Consider the following 26803-nt stretch of genomic DNA (forward strand, 5'->3'; position numbering starts at 1 on the left):
CCGTGGAGGGCAATAGAGGAGAGGAGAAGGAAGGGGAGGTGGGGGGTGGGGGGGCTGTGTGGGAAGATGCGCCGCTGAGATAGTCTCTGTCACCGGGGAGAATATGCCTAGTCAGACTCTCATCCAACAGCACCTGACTCCTGAGCCCAGGCGCTGCTCCCTTTCGGTCCGGCTCCGTGCGTCCTCTGCGGTTACCGGAGTCCTCATGAGCGGGAAGTCATGAGAGATTCCCTCCGTTTGTACCGAGCCAGTAGACCCCGCGTTTTCATTGCTGGTGCGCAGACAGACAAACAAAACACGGTGCGGGCTGCAAGCGGGGCAGAAATGACATGCAGCTTTGCCGGATGCCTGTGATTGGCTGGCCTAGTTTGCGTGTGCGCTGTCATTGGGCCAATGTTGTCAAGGTGACTGGCCAGACTAGGTACTCCCAAATACAAATGTTGATGAAATAATATTCTGCTCATGTTATGAAACGCAGCGAGGTTGACATAATGTAGCACCGTAACAGTTGAGCCACAATTCGTCTCTCATTGTGCAAATCCTGCAAAAATGAACAGAATCTAAAGCAGATTCAATTACTTTAATTGGCAAAAGGCACGTGGCTCCACAAATAAATATACAGGAGGTAATTTCATATCAAAATTCTATATAATAAATGTTCAAGTAGACTATTTTAAATACAAGGCTTAAACTGTATCACTCTAAGCAGAGCATACAGTTTATCATTATTTTTCAAAATGTCCCCCTGCTGCTTACTCTGGCCTACATGGACAAGAGGAGTAAACAAAACAAAACAGACAGACACCAGTCCAGGCACATGTGTGCTTCAGTTCTCTTTAGTCCTGGGCAGTAGGCCTAGCCTTAATTATCACCCTGCCTATAATGAGATTGTCCCCTGCCGTTCTTCACCCATCATCCACCAGATGATTCAGTCCATCATTTAACAGAAGACTGTGGCGTCTGCAGCAGCCTGAGAGGTGACAAGATATTCTGTCTTTACATTTTTTCCATCGTTCCTGGTCGCTGGTCTACAGCTGGCGATAGGGACCTGTTGGATTATTTAACTGACTGGATGTGTTGGTCTGATTTCCATCATCCTGGTCAAGATTGGTCTCCTGCAGATTCCTGCCTGATGTCTCTATGGGCAGCATCAAGGATGCAACACCTGCTAGAAGACTGCAGCCACAGTACAGTGACAGGGTCAAGTACCCTGATGTCCTGAGCATCACCTAGAAGCAAAACACAAGAACTGAGGAGCCAGGCAGAGCCAACATACACCTGCACAGTACAACAAACAAAAGAAGTCTGACATCAGACAGGTGCTAGAAATCTAATCCTGCAATACAGGATGAACCCCTCCCCCCAATAATCACAGCTAAAATCAGGAATTTGTCTTTACCACCATCTTTATCTTATATTTTGCAGGGTGTCATAGTGCACTCTAAAGTGAGACTGTAAGGCAGCAGGGAGTCTAGCTACATTTCAAACTGAAGCTGAATTTATAAGCAGCTAGGAATTCATGTGTAACTTAAATGTGACCTGATAAGAGGGTGTTTAAGAACTAAACTTTTCATGTTTATTGAAAACTATTTTTTTCTGATTTGCACAAAATCTGTATAGTGAATATTTCTGGTCACAGCCTGTGGTAGGATTTAAAGAATCTGAAAAACTGTCTCAACACATGTCATATCTAAACTGGCCTTAAACAGAGAAATCAAACCTGGAGATACAAAATGAATCATTTTTGCAAAGTACAAACAGAGATGGTCACGGCATACAGTACCTGTGCCACAAAGGGAGTTATCAAGGAACCCAGCCTTGCCATTGCACTTGAAGTCCCCATTCCTAAGGCTCTGGTTTCTGTAGGAAACACCTATAAGAGCATTTGACCAAATCAAGTTATCCAGCAAATACATTTAATGGGAATGTGGTCAGGTTTGTAGACCCACCTCTGGTGTGTAAACAAAAGCAACTTGAAATCCTCCAGAGATGAAGGCCCTGGCAATGAAAATGAAGATTGCAAGAGCAATCCTATGAACAAAGAGAGAGACACAGAGTTAGGGATCAGCCTTAATGTTTTAATGTATTACACACACACACACACACACACACACACACACACAGAGAGACTTACCTCCCAGTACAAGCATATAAGGGCAGAATGCACAAAGAAAACATGAAGAAACAAACTGCCATGCTCTTCTTCCTGCCAATACGGTCAACTACCAGAATAATTAAAAGACCTGAAACAAAGACAAGCAGTAAACATACCATTTGAAAAGCTGTAGTTAAACGTTTTGTAGACAAAAAAGAATGCAGCATGGTGACATAAGTGAGCTCTGTTGAGATGGATGAATGATGAAGAAATATGGAGGCACCTGTTGTGTTTGGGCTTACACAGTTTTTGGCAACATCTTCATTTTTCTTAACCTTAAAGTTTTAATTACACATAGCTTTGAGAAAAATGCAATTGGGGAGCATTTCACCTGGGAATTCAGCCAAGGTCGTCCATAAAAGATCTTTGTAGTCAGCTGATGTCAAATATTTGCATTCCACACTACAATTTGGTTCAATCTTGGCCCCTTGTGTCGCTATAAGAAGGAAAGGAGGACCGTTTTAGTTTGCTCACACTTAAGACATATTATGATAGAGTTGATGCATGTAGACCAGATGTTACTTACTACCACATGAATCTCCACTTTGGAACAGCTCAGTTGTCAACAGGACTATTCCATAATAGGAGAAGGCATTTGCAAACCTTTTGAGAAAAACAACAATACAGTGTGAATACAGAAAATAAGTCAAATAGCTAAATATGTCTTTAACCATGTATGGGGTTGAGGGAAAAATCAGCTTTGGGCCCTAAAAGGTAAAAAAGGTAATGAAGGTTCATATCAAGTTTTTTTTACATTGTGATCAAGTGCCACATACTCCCAAACATAATCCAGCTATGAATAAATAATAACCTGGTCAAAATACCTGATAAAGGAGTGTTTACCTAAGATGAAAAATAAAAAGGGGAAGTAGAAAAACATACAGTGTGTAGAATGTTGTGGCATCTAGAGGAACAGACTTGGCAGAAATGGAATATAATATTCATAAGTATGTTTCAATTAGTGTATGATTCCCTGAAAATAAAAATCATATCTAAATAGGGAGTGCGTCCCTTTCCATGGAGGCTGCTGTATTGCATCATAGCCCAAAAAACATGGACAAATCAAATACCGGTTCTAAGGGTCTTGTCATGTCATAGTCACTCTAGGTTCTCCTACATGCTTGGAAATGTAGGGTGAGGGGAGATGTATTAATTTGTTGGCATTCTGCAACCTCTAAGCTACATGCCACTAAATCATACACACTGGTCAAGCTAACCATATAAACCACAGGAGAAGAGTAGTGCTCCGATACTGAGGTATGAAAAGGTCTTTGAGCTGTCCACGTTCACTCTGTGAAATAAAAAAAAGACAAAAATACTTATTTGTTAGTTGGACATGCACAACTCATTTTTCTGAACAAACACAAGGAACTCCCATATGTTTCACCTCACCTGTTTAAAGACAGTCACCTTCCCTGGAGGTAGGGTCTTGCCATTCTCTTTGGCGATGCGTGTTAAAGTTGCCATGGCATTTTCTCTTTTTCCCATTAGCACATCAAAACGAGGACTTTCAGGCAGCCACTATTCAACACAAAATCTTCAGATGAGAGTTTGACTCTGGCTGGTTTTATTTTAGGCATCTGATTTCATCACCAACATACTTACAAAGCAGCAGCAAACAAAGATTGCCATTGGTAATGCTGACAGGCCGAGCAGCCACCGCCAGCCGAGAGTGGGCATAACCAACAGGGCCAGCAGGACCTCAAACACAGCACCGATTGCCCAAAATGCCTGATGCACATAAACACATCAGCCAGGTGGGAAACAATGAGCAGATTATTTAATAGATCATGTTTTCACAGTTAAAATCATGCTTTTATGACAAAATAGCCACAGTACCGAAATCAGCATAATGCAGGTGCCTCTTGACTTCACTGGAAGGAATTCTGAGTACATTGTCACCCTAAAAAGAAACCAAATGTTTGTAAGTAATAATGTCTAGGCTATTAAAAGGTGTGGTTCATGGTGTGCGTTTTCCCACATGATTAATTCTATTGATTTTACCTATTTGTTTAAAATTAAAAAAAAACTTTTGTGGTTGCAGATGGATCAGCACAAAGTTTGAATAATTGCTTAAACTCACGACTGAGGAGCTCCTCCAATGCCAAACCCTACAAGGCCCCGCAGGAACAAGAGCCAAGCATACACTGGAGCAAAGGCACTCATCAGGCCATAATACAGGGTCCAGCACATACAAATTGTCAGCCCCTGTTAACCACAGAGAAAAAAATGAGGCAATGTACAAAAATCACCCAGTCATGTACCATGTAAAAAGCTCAGATGTGAGACTCACTACTTTTCGGCCATACTTGTCAGATATCTTCCCCCATAGAGGTGAACTGATCCCTGTTCCAACAAACACAATCTGAGGTTCAAAAAACAAAAAACAAAAAAGAGTTGCTGAGTTAAGCAAGCAAACATTTTCACAAATCATAAAATCAACAAGGTATAGAAGACCTGTAAGGGACCATTACCGCTGTGATGAGAGCCACCATATAGCTCGGCAGTTTCCACTCGCAGTGCAGCTGGGGGCCCAAGATGCTGAGAATCATCATCTCCATGGCATCTGCTATCTGCACTCAGAAGTAAAGCACAGCATGAGAGATACAGTAGGCTACAGTATCTAAAAACAATAGTATCAAAACAAGATTGCACGCGTTGTAAGCTGTCTTACCCATGACAGTCCAGTGAGAAGAGAGATTTTCCACTGGAACTTTCCAAAGCCAACAGCCTCCAACGCTTCATCAAGAGTGAAGGTTTCTGTCAAGGGACAAGTCAGTCACTGCAAGTTCACTGCCGCTTCAACACAAATTCATGCTGAATCGCTCAAATATTAAGCATAACTTAATGGCATTACTATTTCAAATACATCCAAAAAAAAGAAATGCAAAATAGTGATGTTCAAATAATAATAATAATGATAATAGTTCACTTTATTTATGGAGCACTTTTCAATATCCAAATTACACAATAAAACTAATCATATTCATTTTTAAAAGAGAACAAATCAAAATAATTTTATGAGCAAAAAATAATTCAATGTAGGTAAAAGGCGAGAATAGACAAAGCATATTTAGAAAATAAAAGCAATTCAAGAAATCAGTAAAAACTCTCAGATAAAAGGGAAGGGATGGGATATATTCTTTTTTTTTTCTTTAAAGTTGTGGCACTCCCTATTTCATTGTACAGGCAACTGAACAATGACAAAAAGGCTCTCTTATCTTATTTAAACAAAATGACTGAGTCAGCCAACCTGCTCTCCTCAGGCAGATTCCTCAAGAGCCTTGAGGCTCTGATTGCAAATGCTCTATCGCCTCAATTTTTCAGCCAGGAGTCTGAACAGACAAAAAATCATCGGACTGAGGATAATACTTTAGCTAGGAGCTTATTGGGGTTAATCAGGTGGAGGTGTTGTCAACAGGCTTCAGATAAGCACAGAAACTCTTAGAAGAACTATTATTATTATTATTTATGATATCAGCATACCTGCAATTGGTGTACATCTCTTTGATGATGTGTTTTCTTCACAAACATAGAATACTAAAGAAAGATCAAAATCTCGATAAACTACAATTAATAGTGTTCCACAAACCTTCAGTTTTATTTGATGCAGACTCTCTGCCCGCTGAGTTGACTCTTTCTGCGGCTATAGTGCAGATCTCATTGTCTGTGCCCTGAACCTCATCACTTTGACCCACAAAGTTTACCTCACCCCTAAATGTCAGCACACCAAAGGGAGAAATTCAGGCATTATTAAGGATTACAGGTTGAATTTCATGTAAAAAGAAGCACATTTGACCATATGTGGATATACCTAGCACCATGGCAACACCCTTGTGTAGCATAATACACAGCAGAACAGATTTATCTCAGGTTATGTCTTCTTTTTAGTATGATTTACCTCAGTTCAGGATCTCTCCACCGTTTGTAAGTGATCCGGGAAGGTGTACTCCAACTGTCCATTTTAGTGTGTGAAGGACCTGTGGCTTTAGGCACACAATATGCAGGTGTTGCTGTCAAACCTGCTTGTTGAGTCACCTCAGGTTTCACTGGGATGTCCAATCAAAAACCATTGCCTTGATGTAATTAAGGGGAGGAGTTAAACCAGGAAACAGAAGCACTGTGTCAAGAATGAATGGATAGGAGTTTCATTGGTTAATCTCTGGTTTAAACAAGGTCAGACCTATTCATTTCAACACCCCCTCCAGATGAAGATTCATACATAGGAATGATAAGATTAAAACAGTGAAGCAAAACAAGCACTAAGTAATTGTAAAAAATATTGTCAATAATTAAAGTACAAACTAAAAATAAATGCAACAGAGTTAAAGCTGACAGTAATAATCCCACTTCATCCCCTTAATCAAGGATTTCAGCTTCTTATCCAGTGATCCTGAAAATACATGCGCAACAGTAGAATTAGTTTTGTAAAAACAAAAAGTAAAGCAAACAGAAAGAGGGTGTGTATGCTGGTGTCCTTAAAACCTACCTGTGACCAGAGAAGGATCCTATATCAGTGTAGAAAAAGTTCATTGTGAAGGGGCAGTCAATAGGCACATTTTTACCAGCTCTGTTTTTCAGTAGATGTGTGAGTGATGGTGTTGCAGCAGGTGTGACATCTCTCAATCTATCTGCGTCAAACATTATGAAATAAAACAAACATTACCTTATACTAAATGAGTGAGTGAGTGAGTTGATGAAATAAGTGTTATAGCCTGTGGCTAACAGCAGGTTGTGCTCTCATGCTGCTGATGTTGTTGGTGTGGGACAACGGCCAGTAACTTGTTGTTGTTGTTGCTGTTCCCAGTCAATAGTTTTCTGACAAAAGAATATTTTTTACAATTGAACCGTCTATATTTTGTTTTCCTCTTTAAGGCCACTGATCACTTTCTGTCTTTTAAGCCACATTTAATAACAACCTGGCTGACTTGTGCCAACTTATTCTACTTGAAAACTGATAGTAACCCCAGAGCAAAAATAAATAAATAAATAAATAAATAGTTCTCACTTGACAATTCCAAATACTTCAAGTTTGACCTGAGAGCGATTACTATGGTCTTCACTTTTTTGAGGGGGGGTATTCAAAAAAGAACTTATCAAGTATAGGTTTCATGGCCTCCCACAACTGGACTCTAAAGATGGAAATCCTTGCACACAATAAACCCACATCACTTTTTTTTGGATAGGTAACTTTCTTAAATAAAGAAATGGAAGAAAGAAAGTAGATAGGAAGTTTATTGACCAGGGTGGCAAGGGTAGTTGTGTTTTGTTAACTACTTAACACACGGCCCTGTTTTTTATGCTGTTAGCCTAAACGACATGCCCAAGTTGTGAGCAGCACAGATCCCACATAGTTTGAGACTCAGAGATGTGTCTGGTATCATTGGAAAGGAAACACTCTCAGGATTCTTGTAAAAGTGTCTGTGTGATTCTGTGACTTACTGACAAAGAGTGGCAGAGGTTAGAATAATGGGGTTGTTTACTCGCCCATAGGTTTGCCTTTACAATGACATGTGTACAGACTTTCAGGGACCTCTCAGCAGGATATAGACACAATGAGGCCAGAGCCACAGGTCTTGGCTTCATGCAGTCCAAATTTGGAGTCAAAAGACCAAAAGATGAATTTTTCAGAATTATTTTTCAACAGGTATGTCCATGCGTTTTCCTCAGGTCCTTTTTGGAGACTCCAAATGGACACTTGGTTACCAAAGCTGTATAACCGCAATCAAACACCTATAACTTCACATCCCCTTTGCCTACAATCAAAATCTTGATCTCTAATGAAAGCTGACGCCATATTATTATTATTATTAATATTATTATTATTATTATTATTATTACATATAACCATATTTTTTTGTTTGGCCATATCTATCTATCTATCTATCTGTTTATTTTGGTATAAGTCATATGTTAAGTCGAAGAAGAACCAACCGTGTACCAAAATGCCGAGTGCGTAATGATATATGAGGCCTGTACTACGAAGCTGGATTTTCTCTTATCGAGATAACTTCAGGGTTAACCCTGGGTTTTCCGTACTACGAAGCTGGTTCACTTCTTACCGGGGTAAATCACCATGGTAACTTATGCTGAACGGCTAACCTGCTCCGGAGCAGGTTATGTTCTGGATAAGAGATCAATGAGTACAAAAGCACCACCTCCTGACCAATCAGCTCTCTTAGAAAATGACCTGCCCATTCTTAAAAGATCCTGGCTGTCAACATTGGTGCGGATCGTGAGAGGAGCGCTTAGAAAGAGTTTTTAGGGATAGATGCAATTTTTTAATTCGCCAAAATATATATTTAAAAAATAATCATTGAGGCACATGAGGGATATTATTCTGTAGGTTTGACATCCTGAGATCAAAGTGTCAGGGAGCATAATAACTGTATTTATTTATTGTAATTGTAAAAAATTGACGAAAATATATATTTGTAAAATAAGCCTTAAGACACATGAGGGATATTATTCTGTATGTTATACAGTTGGTTTGAAATCATTCACTCAAGTGGTTGAAGCGCATTATAGGTTTGTGTTTTGAATGTTGAATATTAAACTAACTTAATGTCTCTTATGAGAGGAAGCAGAAGGGGCTGGCTCAATTTGCGGCAGCGGCATCTTCCGCGGCATTTCTTGCGGCACCCAGAGATGCCGCATAAAGTGCCGCTGGCTGCCGCCGGCAGCGGCATCTTCCGCGGCATTTCTTGCGGCACCCAGAGATGCCGCAGAAAGTGCCGCTGGCTGCCGCCGGCAGCGGCACTTTCCGCGGCATTTCTTGCGGCACCCAGAGATGCCGCAGCTAGATGTCGCTAGTAGGCACTTTCCGTGGCATTTTTTGCGGCATTTTCTGCGGCATTTCTTGCGGCACCCACAGATGCCGCGGCTAGATGTCGCTAGTAGGCACTTCAAATTACTTGAGTGGAAATAGCAGACGCTTTAAATTATACAACTAAAATCAAGGCACACATTTGACTAAATTGATTATGACTTACCTATGTTTCTCCAGTCGTCAATGTCTCTTTAGGGATTTGAAATACAGGACTGACAGTCGTACGCTGATGTGACAAATGAGTGGGCAGTCGTCAAAATGATTTGACACGCTCTCGGGTTGCCAGGTGTGACAGGTAACTCTCCAAAGTAGGTTATGATATTTAAAAATGCGGTTTTATACACAATTTTCCATAATTAAAAAAAAAAATCTCTCATAAAAATTAAGTATAGGCTATTTTAGTAGGCCTTGCCTCTTATTATGTCACATATCTCCAACACTATAACAAAAATACACAAATCCGTTTATCAGTATTATAGACCAATTGCCTAAAAAGCTGATGTTAAAAATGTGACGCAGTCTCATTGTGTCATAAAGTGTCACAAATCTTATTGTAAGTATTGCCTTAGCACACGTCCATTTTAGTTATAGTGGATAAAGAAAGATGAGGACAGGGAAACCCAAACATGGCAACCATTCTATATGTATTCTTTAGGCTACGTTTAACATGTGTGGCATCAAAACATAATTATTTTCTAACGTTGACATGTCTGTAAATTGCCATCTAAAGCCTAAAACCATGCCACAGTCATGAAATCATTTTTAATGAAGTCTGATAGTCTAGTCTGCGGTTATTTATTATAACCCAAAGGAAATTTTATGTAGGCATATGTGGCATAACATGGTAATAGCACTTAACAACATGAATCCTGAGAAAAAACAAAGTTTTATGCAATAAAATCATCCGAGGATAAATATACAATATGAGAGGGCAACAACATTAGCAAAATGCTGTTTGATATGCATACAAACATTTCCAAAAAATACAGTTATAAAATCGCTCAATAATTGGATTTTAGAAATAGTCTATGTAGATTAGTATATGATTATGGTATATGTAGTATAGTATAGTATAGTATAGTATAGTATAGTATAGTATAGTATAGTATAGTATAGTATAGTATAGTATAGTATAGTATAGTAGAATTCAGTACAGTAGAGTAGTGTCGTGGTTAGAGCGCATGCCGCATGCGCAGCTTACACAACTGACGCAGCTGACCCCTGGTTCGAATCCCGACCGGTGCGGTCATTTACTGCATGTCACTCCCCCATCTCTCTCCCATATGTCCTGTCTACCAACTGTTTAATAAAGGCGTCTGTGCCACAAAAAATGTAAAAAGAAAAATTATACCTGTAGTCCCACTCTAATTCAAACTTGAAAATTGTTAACATTAAACCTATCCTCCCAAACAGTGTCATCAGGCAACTATGGCATTGTAACCCACCGAATAAAACAAATAAAACTTTGTGATATTCATATAATAAAGGACAAAATAAGTTGCATAGTATTTATTTTATTTTTAAGTAAACAAAAAGAAAAAAATCAGGACAGCAATTTAAAAAAAAAAATAAGTAGGCTAGCTAACTTAATAATAATACAGTACTCTAATACTAGTAGTAGGCTAGTATTATTATTAAAATGAACTTGGAAAACATACATACATACATACATACATACATACATACATACATACATACATACATACAAACAAACAAACAAACAAACAAACAAAAAACAGTCCAGAAAGCTAAAACATACAAAAAAGGAACACAGACACAAAAAGAAACTAACGCAAAATCACCCACACAACAAGAAATGCCGCAGAAAATGCCGCAAAAAATGCCACGGAAAGTGCCTACAAGCGACATCTAGCTGCGGCATCTCTGGGTGCCGCAAGAAATGCCGCGGAAGATGCCGCTGCCGCAAATTGAGCCTGCCCTCTCTCAGAGGAAGGGCACTGAGGAAGCGATCTGCCCCAAACGTCTGTGCTGTAATAAAGTGACATTGTGTGATCAGAGTGCTGTCCGTTTATATTGTCTGATATATTAATATTGTATGATCTCGTGAATTTACACATTAACAGAGTCGGCAATGTTCTGCCAGCATTCCTTCCTGGTTTTTGCTGCATCAGTGTTGCTTTTGGCCTGGATGATGTGATTGAATTCTTCATATTTATGAAGAATAATTGTCTGCTCCTCCATGGTAAAGTAGTCTGCGCTGCAGGGTTTCTGCATGTTTGTGATTGGTCAGACGCTGCAAACACCTCCCCTTTATGTGAACGCGCAGTGATCCAGATTGGAAAACCCTGGGTTGATTTACCGAGTTGATAACCAGCTTCGTAGTACCGTTTATCCTAGACTGCGAATATCTGGATAAGTCAATCCAGGTAACCGAGAGAGATCCTGGATAGGTTAATCCAGCTTCGTAGTACAGGCCTATGGTTCGTTCAACCATAGGGTTCAACTCTACGCTACGTTTGGAGTTTGTTTATGGACAGCCAAACTAATAGTTTAGTGTCATACACCGTTGGAAACCTCTGACTATTGGCTAAAAGGTTATCAACTTCCTTTCACCGAATATTTCCATAGGCTGGAACAGCAGTCAATCAAAGCCATGTCGTCATTGTTGTCGGTCACATGTCCTCATTGGCTTTGGAGACATGTACTGCCTAATCCTAAACACCGATTGGCTTGTGTGTGGTGTCGTCAGAAGCAGGAGAGGCTCACGGTCGTAAACATCTAGTCACGTGTACTCTGAGATGGACGCGCAGGTCAGGAAATGACGTAAACGGACCGTATATGGTTTGTTATTTGTGTTATTACGTTACGTGTTGGACTAAATACATGGACATATTGAGGAAAATATTTCGGTTTTATGGAAACGGATTTCATATTTCACAAGAATGGATATTTGGCGAGCTGTACAGAAAGTGCTGAGTCATAAGATGATCGTTGTGGATAAAGGGAAGACTTTGAAGGTATGTAGGCATTATAGCTTTTCTTACTTAGCTCAGGGGCTAGCCGAGCTAATCGCTAATACTATTACGGCTGTGAGCAACCATATAAGTCGTGAGTGGTCTTGAATGAATCAGGACAATCTAAGCTTTCCAACGATGTACGGCATGAATATATATGTTTAAGGGTTGGTGTTTAAAACATCCAGAAGAACGTGTGGCTACCTCCTAACATCCGTCCCGTTCCGTAGACGGAACAGCGTGCGTTAAGTGGTTAAAGTGTGTCTTTTCTGAAATGTTGTGTTTTGTGGATTGTTGTGTTTGTCAGGACCACTGTAGAAATGAGCTAGTGTCTATGAAACACATTCATACACCTAACAATGGCATGCTTTAGAAAATGGAGTAAGGAATACAGCAATAAATGCATTTATACATATCAAAGGCATTGGTACAATGCCCAAGATTGCATGTTGCATTGCCTTTTCAAAACTCATTATCAGCAATGTAATGTCCAGCTGTTAACTGAATATATCACATAAAATAATCACAAAACAACTAAAAAAAACTCAAACAGTTAAATGACAGAGTTGAAGCTGAGTATTTACTGCTACAGTAAGAATATCTTCTCAAATTAAGGAACTGTCTGTGACTCTTGTGTCTTTCAGTTGTCTGCCCTCCTGCCAGTGAATAAGGCCAACCTGAAAATAAAAGGTGTAGAAAAGTAGGACACTGTAAGGGACATGCTGAGGCTGCTGCATTATGGGGCGGTCATAAATACAAGTAGGATATATAGCGCATCCCTCCGTCCCCACTTCGTCTGGTCACATCAGCTGCTTAGCCAGACTCACAGAGAACCTCACAAAGAACTACAACATGGACTCAAAGGTAAGTGTTGCAGTCTACATGCTTAATGCCAAAATATTGTAGTCCTATAAATTGAATTGCTTGTTGAAATCACAGAAACAGCTGCCCTGTGATGCTGTTCTTAAACTATTGTGTGATTTGTTCACTAAATGCACCACTTCTGAAATGAATAGCCTTGCAGTTTGTTGTGGCCCTCAGAGTCCTGCCCCGGCGACAGCAATCTGTTTGCTCACATGAATAAAGGATCGGCTGAAAGTTTAGTTGTTTGGGACTAATTGAGTGTGTTAATATTTATTTGGACAAGTAGTGGGTCAAGGACACGCCACGATCCAACCTGTCTTTCAGTCGTTAGAAACAAGACTGCCATAGACCATATCATTTAAATTATGTTATCAGTGGTTGAGATTTTGAGATGTGTGTGTGCCTGTGTGTGTGTGTGTGTGTGTGTGTGTGTGTGTGTGTGTGCCATGTCGTAGTGTTGATGGTTTGATGATTAAAATGTTATGCACAACTCAAGTACATTATCATTGTGATCCCTCAGTGCAGAGAGCTGAGTCCATGTATGAAATGAATGCAGTTCAGAGTGAAACCACTATTTAGTGTTATCATTAGGACTCTATATAAACTCACTAGTCATCAAGGATTGACCAAATTGTGTCTGTTGTGGAGAAAGTACTCCAAACTGACAGTTTATGCTCAGATGCTGAATTTTCTTGACTTTCTATACATTTTACAAATTTCATGCAATTTAAAATATTTCATCATACTTATATCACACCTTTATTATATTATACTGCATTTAATTTAGGCACAGTTATTTCATGGACCATTGTGTGAATATTCACATTAAACATTAATGCATTTTTGACAAAAGGAAATCCTTGTTTTATGTAGAAAGTGCGTTCATGCTCATAATAGAAATCGAAAATAGCTTTTTTTTGTATTGGTTCCCTTGTTATCAGAGCTATTTATGGTTTGTTTGTTTGGACTTAGGAAATGTGAGACTTGGCATCCAGTTTTAGATTTCTAGATAATACATATCTGATATTAAAGCAAAACTGACTCACAGACTGTGCCTCACAGAAATCATAAGGTTTACATGCAGAAGACGCCACTGCATTGTACCGTTTTTAAACAATGTTGTGAACCAAAGTTGAATTGTGTAAAAGTTGGGAAGAAGAACTTGCATCACCTGAGGAAGACAGTTTGTGTTAGAAAAGTTTTCCAAGTACAATAAAAGCTGAATTGGGTACAAAATAGCAGTGTGCAGGTGACCCAACATCTGCAAATAAGTTATGGATTTCAGCGTTCCTTCTGATAATTGTACATGTAAAACACATGTAAATTATTATTATTATGTTGTATTTTCGTCAGAGCTCAAATTATTCTCAGCATGAACAGTAGTCATTAGTAAAGGAACTTGGTTTTTGATGGATGCACTGTAGATCAGTAAGTAAGTATATCTCTCTCTCTCTCTCTCTCTCTCTCTCTCTCTCTCACACACACACTCTCACTCTCCCTCTCACTCTCTCTCTCTCTCTCACTCTCTCTCTCTCTCTCTCTCTCTCTCTCTCTCTCTCTCTCTCTCTCTCTCTCTCTCTCTCTCTCTCTCTCTCTCTCTCTCTCTCTCTCTCTCTCTCTCTCTCTCTCTCTCTCTCTCTCTCTCTCTCTCTCTCTCTCTCTCTGTGTGTGTGTGTGTGTGGCTTATTCTAAGAGCAGTGGTCTTCTTTAAAGATTGAGTGGATCCTGAAGCTTCATCAATGTTTGCATAATGGATTACTTTATGTTAATGATGGTTTTTCTAACATACTTCTCTCACCGTGTGTTTTGGCCAGCCTTCAGGCAGTAATGTAAGATGTCTCTGTTGATGCTTACAGGAAGGACAATGTTAAATTTTAAACAGTGAGAGGGCAACTTTACGCCACCCGCAGGCCTGTCACAACTGACTAACAAGAAAAAGATGAGCTTTAAGGTGAAATGTAATTTTCATAAAACAGTATATACTGAGTAAAATTTAAAATTTTTTAAAAAATTACAAAATTAATTCATGTTTTATTTGAAAGCTACTCTGCGTTGCTGATATCAATTACATGAGTATATTTGGTTTGAATTTATAATTTTGACCATAATATTTAAATGTAAAGAATATTTAGTAGATTAATCCCAAATGGGTTGGATCATTCTTGCTAGCAAATAGTAATTAGTTTGAAACGCATCAGCCTAATCAAAGATCAGTAATTGAATACCTGTGCTGTAATTTTGTTGGGAGGAGGGTGAAGATGGGTCTCTGGGAGGATAGAGTTTCTACATCCTTGTATTACACACACACACCCACACACACACACACACACACATACACACACACACGCACACATGCACACTGACTCACTTCCTTAAACACATGGTATGGCTGTTCAACACTCAGGTGTAGCGATGAATGAATGTTTGCTGCCTGGGCTCCATGAATGTTTAACCAGCCCGGTGCCTCCAGAGCCACATAGCTTATTACTGCCTCATCACCTACAATGCAGGGACACCAGCAGGAAGCAGCAGTGCCACCTTCATCCTCCTCCTCCTCTTCAGCCTCTCTGTCCAAGGCTATACAGGGCCTGCTCCAAGCCAGTATATGAGTCAGAAGCCGATGCAAACCTGAACAGCAGAGGAAGAAGTGGTGAGAGTAGACCATTGGTGAGATATCTTTGCTGACCTACAGAGGCTCCACTATGGAAGAACATCTCAACTACTAAAACTCAGGCTATGTCTGTCTGAGTTATAAACAGGTCTGTAGGTCAAAATAATTTGGATTTATCAGGTTCATCACGCAAGACCAAGATCCAACCATGACGCACATGGCTCTGGAGTTAAAGGAGGTAATTACATGAACATTTCTTGTGCATCATGGCTACAGTTTCATGGTGTCATTGTATTTTAAACTGCTTTTTGTAAAATAAAATAAAAATCCTGTGATTGTAGCATCTTTCAAATATTCTGATGGCAAAAATGTATTTGACTGTAAAAAAAAAAAAAAAAAAAATGTGGGTGAAAATTTGAATTTTGCTTTCATCAGATCACACTGTGTAACCACCACTGAGCACCGAAGGGTGCCAAAGTCAGACATGTCAAATTTGAATATGTTCAGTAGTTTCTTCAAAGTTACGCTAATCAACATTGAATTAAATCACAATCTGTAATGTGAAAGGTTTGGTCATAGTGGTTGTCTGACTGCAGTACCAGATAAGTGCTAAATGTTTGCCATTCAGTGTGGAATAGATAGTGTACAGTGGCTTTTAGAACATTTTCTATTGAAAGCTGCCTGCTGTGGCTGAAAATGACACTATGAGAACAATGAAAGTGAACCAAAACAGTGAAGTTGCAGCCGGACAGTTAGACAATGAGCTGAAATTTGGTATAAGCCCCACAAAGCCATGAGGAGCTGCATAGTCAGGTGATGATTCTCCGTAGGTTCATTACATGTTTTTCATTAAAAAAATATTGACTGTAGTCACTCTAAGTTAAGGCTAACTTATTTTTACTGGGGATGCAATACATTTTAGGCCATTAGCCAATCAGGATAGCCAACTAGTATCATGGTATGCTTGTGTGAAACAGTAGCAACAAAGGAGGTACTGTACTCTACTGGTGTGATGGAGGTCTGTGATGGTCAGGTTTCTCTAGACACCTGGAGCCCCCTTAATGTGTGTTGCCCTGGGTAATGTATGGTGTCAGTCAATGGCCCATGAGGAGTGCTATCTCTTTCAGGAGCCTAACTGCCACTTTGTGCCTGCGTAACAGGATCCGGCACCATACTGGATAGACAGGGACAATGGAGCGCCCTCTCAGGTGATGGTCTCTGGGTCAGATAGACTTTCCTCTTCCGCTGCAGCCTGACATCAAAATTTGATGTTTGCTGTAATTGTTCATTTTGGACTTTTGTGTGTTACTTTGTAAGTGTGACAGTGTTTTATTTATGGGGATAAAGGTTCTTATTATTGCTATGAAATCTTAAAGGCTGGCTGCACTTGTCAAGGTAACATTAAATGAAAATGCTGTGAAGAAAAGTCACCTCTTACCTTGTGTCCATCCCATTACAGAATAGTATTGTTTTGCATCTGTCAGGTGTTTAGCCGAGGTCACATTTCCTTTGAATGGCAGAAAATCTCTGCCCAGCGCTCAGTGCCCGGCCAATAGCCTGCTCACAAAGATGCCCACAGGGTGCCAACAAGAGGCATATTTTTTTTGGCATGGCCTCCAGGCATGAAGCCTTATAGTGATATTCTGTTAAAGTGGGTGTGATTGTGATTTAGTTGTTGAGTGTTAAGCATAATTTGATCAGCAATTTCTTGTTTTTCTCCCTGGATTATACAAAAATAGCTTTCCCTAAGGTGTTTTACTTATTTATATTTAATCTGTAATCTGTAAATAAATAAAAATGTGTGTGTGTGTGTGTGTGTGTGTGTGTGTGTGTGTGTGTGTGTGTGTGTGTGTGTGTGTGTGTGTGTGTGTGTGTGTGTGTGTGTGTGTGTGTGTGTGTGTGTAAAAAACTACTCTATTTCCCTTTTGGAAAATCCATAAGGAGGACAACTGAATTTCTAAACTTTTCCTTCCTGTGATTTTGATTTTAAATTAAAGTTTAAAATAATTATTCTGAAAAAAGGGGGGAAAATGATGTGAAGTGTAGACACCATAACGCAAGGATATTGTACGTATAGTATGTGCTCAGGAAACATCTAACTTATCTCCACAAACACAAAAAACAACTCACACACACACATTCACAAATACATTTTTAGAATGAGATTTGCTTCCTTCGTTGTACATTCACTACATTATTAATGGTTTCCTATTGAAGGAAGTAGAGACTGCAATCTATCAGTGTTTCCTGTCATACCACTGTCCTTTCCCCTCAATAAAACCAGATGTTTAGTTGAGAAAAGGGTACTGAGGCACACACACACGCCAGGGACCTTCAGGGTAGGTCATTTTCTTTTACACTTTTTCCTGCAAAACTTTGTTGAACAATTTTAATGATCATATGTGCTTTTTAGGATGTGATTTATTGTGACATTTTGCTGTAAATTTCTCCTGTGTCAGTAGAGCAACAGCTTGTTTTACTGGAGAATGATCTGTGAGTGTCAGTTACTTCAACTTGGTGGCCACTCAACTTGGCAGTAACGAGAGCCATACTACTGAAGCATAATGTTGGGTGGCCCTTTCATAGCATTGTAATTTAAGTGCAATGAGTTTTCCGATTAATTTCCTTGGCACATCTTCTGTTGTATATTTTTAAATAGCGGAACATATCCTGTGTTTATGAATAATGAACGTGATTACTTCTGGATTATTTACCTCAGTTAATTTTATGTTTGTGTCACTGACTGTTGAAGCCTGTTGTGAATTGCTATTTAAAAAGAGTGCAGGTGGAGTATTTGGAGTTTTCTCTGTCCTTGCCACAAACATGATGGATGGCTCTTTAGAGAACACAGAAGCAGATTAGATAGTGCCGGATGAATTTATATTTGTCATGAACATAAAGGATGTAGCCAAGGCCACCAACAGATATAGGGAAAACAGGCAGGAAATGAGTTGCCTTCTGGGAAATATATATTCTAGTATATGTTTGTAGGTGTTCATGGGTGGTGACAAACTCAACAAAAAAAGATAACTTTTGAGGAAAACAGGATATAAATGGAAGGCCTGGTCTTGACAGAGGGGAGAACTGGGCCAAAAATAACAAAAATGTCAGAAAGAGTAATTAATTTGCACCATCAAGGTCTTGTAAAATTCATAATGAAATTTTTTCATGGTACATAATTTTGTTTTGATGCCTTGTTTCCTTAACATGTTACTTATGTTTTCCTGCTTGGGCACAGAGCCTGGATGAGCGGTGTAACCGGATCCTGAGGAACATGGAGGCCTCCCTGACAGCCCGGGATCGCGTGGGCATCCAGGATTTTGTTCTCCTGGACGCCTACACAAGTGAGAGTGCCTTCCTGGACAACCTGCGGAAACGCTTCCATGAGAATCTAATTTACGTGAGTCTTTCCTGTGTCTGGTGTCATTCTGGATAACCAGACACGCTCTTTCTCTCACTCTAATTAAGCTTTGTGCCCCCAACCTTCAACCCAATAAGGTCCTAATGCTGTGTTCCCTTCTGCTGAATCTGGCACCTTGTGTTGCTGAAACAGCAGCTCCTGTTCTTTTCGTTTGCAGAGTGAGCACTCTAAAGGTCATCGCTGTCTGTGAGGTCATGACAAGTGATTAACCAAACTTATTGCTTTTGATAAGAAGGACAAGATTACTTATCAGTGGAGTGATACACACCACACTGCAGGAAGCCTTATTTTAAATACCATGTAATGTTGAAGAAAATACATGATTTATGAAACAACAGGCCGGAAAACACATGGGCAAGAGGTGATGACCATGCCTTGCTTTTCTTGTCTTTCTCTGCAGACCTACATAGGGACACTCCTGGTGTCAGTCAACCCTTATAAAGAGTTGGACATCTACAGCAAGAAGCAAATGGATACCTACATGGGTGTAAACTTCTTTGAACTGCCACCTCATATGTAAGTTGAAAAAAAAAGTGTACTATGGTTGGGCAATAGGTAGTTTTGAGAAATGTTGCTTATACAAGAGTATATGTTGAATGCAACAATATGTTCAGGACAGAAATCTAGATGTGAGATGCCAAAAGTCAAAGTCTGAATTTTAAAAGCAGACTGAATTTGACCCAACGTTATACTTCCAGTTATGCACTGGCAGACAATGTTTTCCGCACCATGCTGTCTGAGTTCAACAACCACTTCATCCTAATCTCGGGGGAGAGTGGGGCCGGCAAGACAGAGGCCTCCAAGAAAATCCTGCAATTCTATGCTGTCAGCTGTCCAAGTACCAAACTCCTCAACAACATCAGAGACAGATTGCTTCTCTCCAATCCAGTGCTTGAGGTCAGCGTCATAAAAATGGATCTGTGTATTGTTTTAGCCCATTGTTAAATTTAATTTATTTTATATCCTCCAGGCTTTCGGAAATGCCAAAACCCTGAAGAATGACAACTCAAGCCGCTTTGGGAAATACATGGACATCCAGTTCGACCACCAGGTGGACTGAAATAACCTAATTTTTTACAAATGTGCACAACAATGTCAATATGAAGTTGGGTTATTGATTAACTTTCTCCCTCAGGGCGGTGCAGTTGGTGGTCATATCCTCAGTTACTTACTGGAGAAGTCACGTGTGGTCCACCAGAACCATGGAGAGAGAAACTTCCACATCTTCTACCAGCTGGTTGAGGGCGGAGAGGAAGATCTACTCCGCTGGCTTGGCCTGGAGAGAAACTGCCAACACTACCGTTACCTGGTGCAGGTCGGTGAAAAAAAACGTTATTTTATCTGGTGCAACAAAAACCAGAAAATCAGTAATTGATTTTATTCTTTGTCTCCTCCAGGGCGATTGTGCCAAAGTGAGCTCCATCAATGATAAAAGTGATTGGAAGATGGTGCGGAAAGCCCTCTCTGTCATTGAATTCAGTGAGAGTGATATTGAGGTGAGGTGTGCAAATTAAAATGTAACAAAACCTTTACCTTTTCATATTTTACTGGTAATTCATTGACTGTTTCTCTCCTGATGTAATACAGCACCTGTTTGGAATTATTGCCAGCGTGCTCCACTTGGGAAATGTCAAGTTTAACGCAGATGCTCGAGGATACGCAACTCTCAACAACAACCAGGAGATGCACTGGGTGTCAAAGGTTAGAACTAAAGAACATTGTTCGTCTATCTTCATGCAACTTCCTGATGGAGACCATGGAGAGAGAGCTGGTGTTACATGTCCAGTTTTGCCTTGCAGTTGCTGGGGATTCCTGCTCAGGTGCTACAACAGGGCTTAACCCACAGGAAGATTGAGGCCAAAACCGAGGAGGTGACTTGGTGGCTTTTATTCAATTCATGTAATAAAATATGTTATTTGTTATGCTGATTTTAAAAAATATCTGCCTTTTTCTGATGTTAAAGGTGTTAAGTCCCTTCTCTGTGGACCACGCTGTATACGCCAGGGATGCTCTTGCCAAAGCCATCTATGGCCGCACTTTCAACTGGCTGGTGAACAAGATCAATGAATCATTAGCTAACAAGGTGAGTAAACAATATAGATGTACCTGGAAAAATAATAATGTACTCTCTTTTTAATCATGCCCATCCAAACCTGTCTCATCAATGTCATAGAAAAGTGGAAAAAGGTTTGGTATCTAGAGTTTAGTAAACTTGAAGTAGCAATTTGAGTGGTTGTGAGTGTGAAAAATCTAATTCCTGAAACAGCACATCCAGCTTTGGACTGATTTTCTTTCTATAATGTAATTTTGATCTTGAATTTCTTCAGAGAGGCCTGCCAACACAAGATTACTTCATATCTAGTCACACATAGCACACAATCCATGTATATTTAAAAACCTGAATGTAAGATGTCTGTGTAAATTATATGTAGGATTCCTCCAGGAAGACAATAATTGGTCTACTAGACATCTATGGGTTCGAAGTTTTCAGCGTGAACAGGTGAGAACTTGTATAGATGAGCTGATTCTTCAATGGTGAAATGAAGTGTGAAATGAATAATCCAGCACTGGAAACAACTGTGATTTATTTTAGCTTCGAGCAGTTTTGCATCAACTACTGCAACGAGAAGCTGCAGCAGCTTTTCATCCAGCTGACCCTGAAGTCAGAGCAGGAGGAGTATGAGATGGAAGGGATTGAAGTAATAAGCACTTTTATTACTCACTACTGCCTGACATTTTGGTCTCAAAATCCTATAAATGCGATATAAGAATGTAATAATTCACCTTTTTTTTCATACACAGTGGGAACCAGTGCCATTTTTCAACAACAAGATAATCTGTGACCTTGTGGAGGAGAAACACAGAGGAATCATACCGTTATTGGTAAAGACGTGATTGAGTTATGGGTCTTCAAAAAGACAAACAATAATAAATACAATGCTGAGTTACTCATGCTTGTCCTCTTCTAGGACGAGGAATGTTTACGCCCCGGAGAGGCCACAGATCTCACCTTCTTGGAAAAGATGGAGGAAAAGATTGGCGGTCATCCTCATTTTGTCACGTAAGTTCTTCACTTCTGCTTTACAAAAAATATATTTTACATGCACACAGTGAAGGAATATGACCCAGCAGCAAGACCTGCAAGATTTTCTCATATAACAGACACTAACCTTCACATATGCCACCCCCCGCAGACATAAACTTGCAGATCAGAAAACGAGGAAAACACTGGATAGAGGAGACTTCCGCCTGTTACACTACGCTGGCGAGGTTACATACTGTGTAGTTGGTGAGACATAATTCAATAATGAAATATTGCTGCTTTTATACTCATTAAAAGATAATGGAACTTGAAATACCTCCGCATTTATAGTGTAAGCTATATAATGTGTGGCTGTTTAAATTAAGTTACTCTTTTTTCAAAACTTTCAGGATTCTTGGACAAAAACAATGATCTCCTGTATCGAAATGGAAAAGAGGTAATTTCAATTAATTTAGATTAAATGGCGATTCCTTGAAAAAAATACAGATACATTGAAAATTGTATTATTGTTTTTTTATACATTGTCAGTTGCTGAAATGGATGCATTTCTCTTTTTAAGGTCATGCGACAGTCCAAAAATGCTATTATCAAACACTGTTTTCCTTCTACTGAACCAGACAGCAAGAGGAGACCTGAAACTGTAAGAATTTTTTCAAATGATGATGCCCAATAACTCACTGATGTTATTATTTACAGAAATACAAAGCACAAACAGTTGGTACTCATATTCCTGCAATTTTCAGGTGGTGACTCAGTTCAAGAGCAGTCTGGTGGGCTTGACAGAGATCTTAATGTCAAAAGAGCCTTGGTATGTCCGTTGCATTAAACCAAATGAAGCCAAACAGCCAGGTGAGGCCTTGTATCCTACATCCTCCACTTCTGTAAATATATTAGAGCTTCAGCCAAGCTTTGTAGAATAATATATACTATACAGCCTGTACTCAGCGAGCACATGTAGAACAGAAGCACTACTGTGTTTCCTGCAGGACGATTTGATGACGTGTTGGTGAGACATCAGGTGAAGTACCTGGGTCTGATGGAACACCTGAGGGTCAGGCGTGCTGGGTTTGCTTACCGCCGCAAATATGAGATCTTCCTCCAGAGGTAGAAAATCAAACATCCCAATGCACAAAAACATTTCTTGCAGAAGATATTTTGCATGTTGTCAGTTTTGCCTGGGACACTTTGCTATGTTTGATTGTGTGGTCTTCTTAATGTGCTCAGGTACAAGCCTCTGTGTCCAGACACCTGGCCCAACTGGAAAGGTACTGCTGCAGAAGGTGTGCGGTGCCTGATCAAACACTTGGGCTACAAACCTGATGAGTACAAGATGGGCAGGTAGGTAGATATAAATGGATCATGCCATACAGTATAGGTGCTAGTTCACCTGGAATAGATTCTAATACCATTGTCTTGTTTGTTTCTTTCCCTCAAGGACAAAGATTTTCATCCGCCACCCCAGAACTCTGTTTGCAACAGAGGATGCTTTTCAGGTCTGCAAACATAAGCTAGGTGAGGCATGGCTCTGTAAATTCAGTTGGAACATTGGAAAAACATAATATAACTCTTCACAATTCACTAGTTCACTATCATTGATCATTGTTGCAGCAACAAGGATTCAGGCCAAGTACAAAGGTTACAGGGTGAAAGGAGACTTCATTAAACAGCGAGAGGCAGGTTGGTGTTAAAATGCACGCAGATTTGTTTATAGGCATAAAGCTTTCTCTTGATTACATGTTGGTGAATTTAACATATTGCTTTTTGTTACCTTGCATTATCTAACAGCCACTAAGATTGAGAACTGCTGGAGAGGTCTGTTGGCTAGAAAAGAGAGAGAAAAGAGGGCATGGGCTGTCAAAGTCATCAAGAAGTAAGTTTAAGAGATGAGAGGAGATGACAATGAGTTTGATGGTTTAGTGGAAACGATGGCTGTAAGAGACTGAACTTACCTGTTGATTGTTGTTGATCTGTTCTAGGTTCATTAAAGGTTTCATCACCAGAAATCAGCCAGCCTGCACTGACAACCGTGAGTACCTGGCGTATGTGAGGCACAACTACCTCACTCGGCTGAGGGAAAACCTTCCCAAAACAGTCCTAGAGAAGGACTCTTGGCTAACCCCTCCACCTATAATGAAAGAAGTGTGTGACACTTTATTTTCTCACAAACTTTTCCTACATGTTTATTGGGCAAATGTTTGGTAATGTCTGTACTCTCTAAAAATATAAAATCAAACAGCTCATGTAAAACCTTTTGTAGGCCTCCCAGCTTCTGAAGAAGCTCTACATTCGCCACATTGTACAGAAGTACGTTAGAGGAATCACTCCACAAAGGAAAGCACAGGTAAAATCCACTGTCTTTCATACAGAAAGTTACAAACATTAGTATAGGAATTACAATGCATTCACTCACAATACATCAAAATCATTTAAATGAATTTGGGAGGTAGTTTGTGGGCAATGTTTCAGTTTCCTTCAGGAAGAAGTTTATCTTCTCTCATCCTACTCTCTGTTTTCATAATGTCTCTGTTTCCAGCTTCTGTTAAAAGAACAGACCAGCTCCATGTTCAAAGGAAAAAAAGAAAACTACCCATTCAGTGTGTGCAGACCATTCCTGGACACAAGGATAGGCAAGCCTCCAGGATTATGATCTTGTTACGAAGTTTTTATGAAGAAAATTACATTATCATATTAATATATCATATATCTGTTTTTTCTGTTAAGGTGTGGAAGACATAAGCATCAAAGTACTTCAGATGATTCGGCACGAGCACATCAAGGTAAACTAACACTGGACCTTCCTTTGTCCTTTTTTATCCACTCTGAACTTGTGTGTCTCCCTCCCACAGTACAGTGTGCCAGTGGTGAAGTACGACAGGAACGGGTTCAGACCTCGACTCCGGCAGCTCATCTTCACCCAGGAAGCCGTCTACCTGGTTGAAGAGACCAAGATCAAGCAGCGGATAGATTATACTTCTCTGAAAGGTAACAAATATCTATATTATCTATAGGGAAAGCTACACACAAGTTTGAAACTTGCTGCTCTATTCAAGCTTTAAGCTTTAAAGAAGACTCCTTCTTTACAGGTGTATCAGTCAGCAACCTGAGTGACAACTTTTTGATCCTTCACGTTATGTGCAGTGACATCAAGCAAAAGGTGGGTGGATCGACAAACTGGTGTCTACAGTGCCAGTGTTTTGTCTTTTTTAATCTCTAAACTGCCAGTTTAAAATTCAAGGGATAACAAAATCATTATACCTAACATTTGCAGGACTGATAACTTTTGTACTTTCAGGGAGATCTGGTCCTGCAGTGTGACTACCTGTTTGAGGCCCTGACTAAGCTGAATGTTATTGCCAGCAAGCAGAACTACATCAAAGTGGTCCAGGGCAGGTACAGAATCAGGATTTTATATAACTAGATTTGAATTTGAAATTTTAATTAAAACCCACAATTGATCCTAATCCAATTCAAACATGTTGTTATGATGTGCAGTGTGCGATTTGACATCCAGCCTGGCAGAGAGGGGTTTGTTGACTTCAAGAGTGGTCAGGAGTCAATGGTCTACAGGGCAAAGAATGGCCATTTGATGGTGGTGAGTGTTTTAAGACAATGTGAAATTATTATTTTTTTTTTAACAATTGACCAATATATATTTTTCTTTAGGAATCAACAAGAACAAAGTCCAGATGATGACGGTGGTGATTCGGGATGTGTGCTCCTCTTTGTCTCAGAGCAGCAAATTTTAGTAACAGCCATGCTCGCTCTTGCTGTTGCCAATAACTTGTGTTATATGTCAGCTGACTTTTACTTTTTGCATCTTTATGACAATGTTACACTATTATGAAACCGTCATTGCCAATACTTTAGTTATAAAGGGTGGACAACTTGATCAGAGCAGAGCCTAGCCGGCATATCAGTGGGTCTACTTCTTACTTATGTCTAGAAGATAAATCATCCCTGTGTGAATTAAACAGTCCACCTCAGATTCATACACATATACTCTACCATCCTTAATATCAATAGAAGCACTTGTAATCATTTTCAAGTAAATGTATTGTACCTGACATGCTGTCTGGATGTTAGCAATAAAGAAAAACATTAACGTGTGAAGCCATAAATGTAACAATGTTTATAATACCTCACCCATGTTTACCTATACATTAAAACATTTTAACCATGACACTGCTTCTATGCTTCTATATCCTTTGGACATCAGTTGAAAACAGACCAGCATACTTCATATGGATGAGTGACAATCTACACACTAACATAAAGCACTGGGATGATTCCTGAGGCAGCAGCTCCTCCCACTGGCCTGACAGGCTCTACAGGTACATGTGATTAGTCATCAAGAGAATTACATTTGCACACACCTTCATCTTAAAGTCACACCCTGACAACAGAGGTTAAATCAGCACACAATGTATAAAACTGGCATCATGACTGGCAGTCAGTTTCTCACTGTCACTCTCCAGTATGTTAAAACAGGTGAGAATAAGAGTTTTAACCTAAATTGGGGGAAGTGTTTGCTTGGTGGGTCATTGGATCGTGGCATATTTGGGTCCTTGATTGGGACAGATACATGCTCTAGTTGCCCTGGGTTATATTAAGCAGAGGGTCAGGTGAAGGGGGAGCACTGTCCTGTGTGCACTGTGAGTGAGGAAGAGAAGATCTTGGTGCAGAGGGAGAGGGATTCTGATAGGAAGGGGAGAACAGACTGCCTGTGTGTGCTGTTCTGTATGTACCATGGGTGTGTTTGTGGCGGTTCCTAGTGGAGACTCTGGAAGATCCTGGCGAGGAGGAAGGGAGCAGGCTGGTTGAGTGCACTGTCCTTCGTGCTTATCAACAAATTTTTGTTTGGGTTTGTTATCCCAAGGGCAAGATGAAGGCTGGCACCAAGTATTC

At 39.9% G+C, this 26803-nt stretch overlaps 2 protein-coding genes across 2 annotated transcripts; one reads left to right on the forward strand and one right to left on the reverse strand.

Moving 5' to 3' along the window:
- Positions 1-1028: 1028 nt before the first annotated feature.
- Positions 1029-6118, reverse strand: svopb (SV2 related protein b). Its single transcript, XM_053339477.1, has 16 exons — positions 6057-6118; positions 5748-5869; positions 4830-4915; positions 4630-4728; positions 4449-4520; positions 4239-4363; positions 3995-4058; positions 3761-3886; positions 3548-3676; positions 3373-3446; positions 2682-2758; positions 2487-2591; positions 2135-2243; positions 1950-2031; positions 1784-1873; positions 1029-1229 (listed from the first exon to the last, which is right to left on the reverse strand). Exons 1-16 carry the CDS (start codon positions 6116-6118, stop codon positions 1029-1031), a joined length of 1623 nt encoding a protein of 540 aa, XP_053195452.1.
- An 11632-nt stretch (positions 6119-17750) lies between these two features.
- myo1hb (myosin IHb) lies at positions 17751-26059 on the forward strand. The gene is made up of 32 exons (XM_053340680.1): positions 17751-17773; positions 18673-18834; positions 19256-19371; positions 19554-19752; positions 19826-19906; positions 19991-20170; positions 20253-20351; positions 20443-20556; positions 20655-20726; positions 20819-20938; positions 21288-21355; positions 21449-21554; positions 21658-21738; positions 21825-21916; positions 22050-22144; positions 22288-22334; positions 22458-22538; positions 22642-22747; positions 22885-23002; positions 23123-23236; positions 23334-23410; positions 23507-23575; positions 23684-23768; positions 23875-24037; positions 24156-24239; positions 24432-24525; positions 24620-24675; positions 24745-24880; positions 24982-25052; positions 25191-25288; positions 25391-25490; positions 25562-26059. Exons 2-32 carry the CDS (start codon positions 18709-18711, stop codon positions 25586-25588), a joined length of 3075 nt encoding a protein of 1024 aa, XP_053196655.1. The 5' UTR covers positions 17751-17773; positions 18673-18708; the 3' UTR covers positions 25589-26059.
- The last annotated feature ends 744 nt before the right edge of the window (positions 26060-26803 follow it).

Source organism: Scomber japonicus, chromosome 19 (assembly GCF_027409825.1).
Source record: "Scomber japonicus isolate fScoJap1 chromosome 19, fScoJap1.pri, whole genome shotgun sequence".
NCBI lineage: Eukaryota > Metazoa > Chordata > Actinopteri > Scombriformes > Scombridae > Scomber > Scomber japonicus.

What these genes read in the sequence shown, in the direction of transcription:
- myo1hb (XM_053340680.1), top strand. Translation starts at nt 18,709, where the DNA reads ATGGAGGCCTCCCTGACAGCCCGGGATCGCGTGGGCATCCAGGATTTT. An exon ending in ACTACCGTTACCTGGTGCAG is followed by an intron (nt 20,171 to 20,252) that starts GTCGGTGAAAAA and finishes TGTCTCCTCCAG; the next exon opens with GGCGATTGTGCCAAAGTGAG. An exon ending in GGTCATCCTCATTTTGTCAC is followed by an intron (nt 21,917 to 22,049) that starts GTAAGTTCTTCA and finishes CACCCCCCGCAG; the next exon opens with ACATAAACTTGCAGATCAGA.
- svopb (XM_053339477.1), bottom strand. Translation starts at nt 6,118, where the DNA reads ATGGACAGTTGGAGTACACCTTCCCGGATCACTTACAAACGGTGGAGA. An exon ending in CTTTTGTTTACACACCAGAG is followed by an intron (nt 1,874 to 1,949) that starts GTGGGTCTACAA and finishes ATGCTCTTATAG; the next exon opens with GTGTTTCCTACAGAAACCAG. An exon ending in TAACTCCCTTTGTGGCACAG is followed by an intron (nt 1,230 to 1,783) that starts GTACTGTATGCC and finishes TTTTGCTTCTAG; the next exon opens with GTGATGCTCAGGACATCAGG.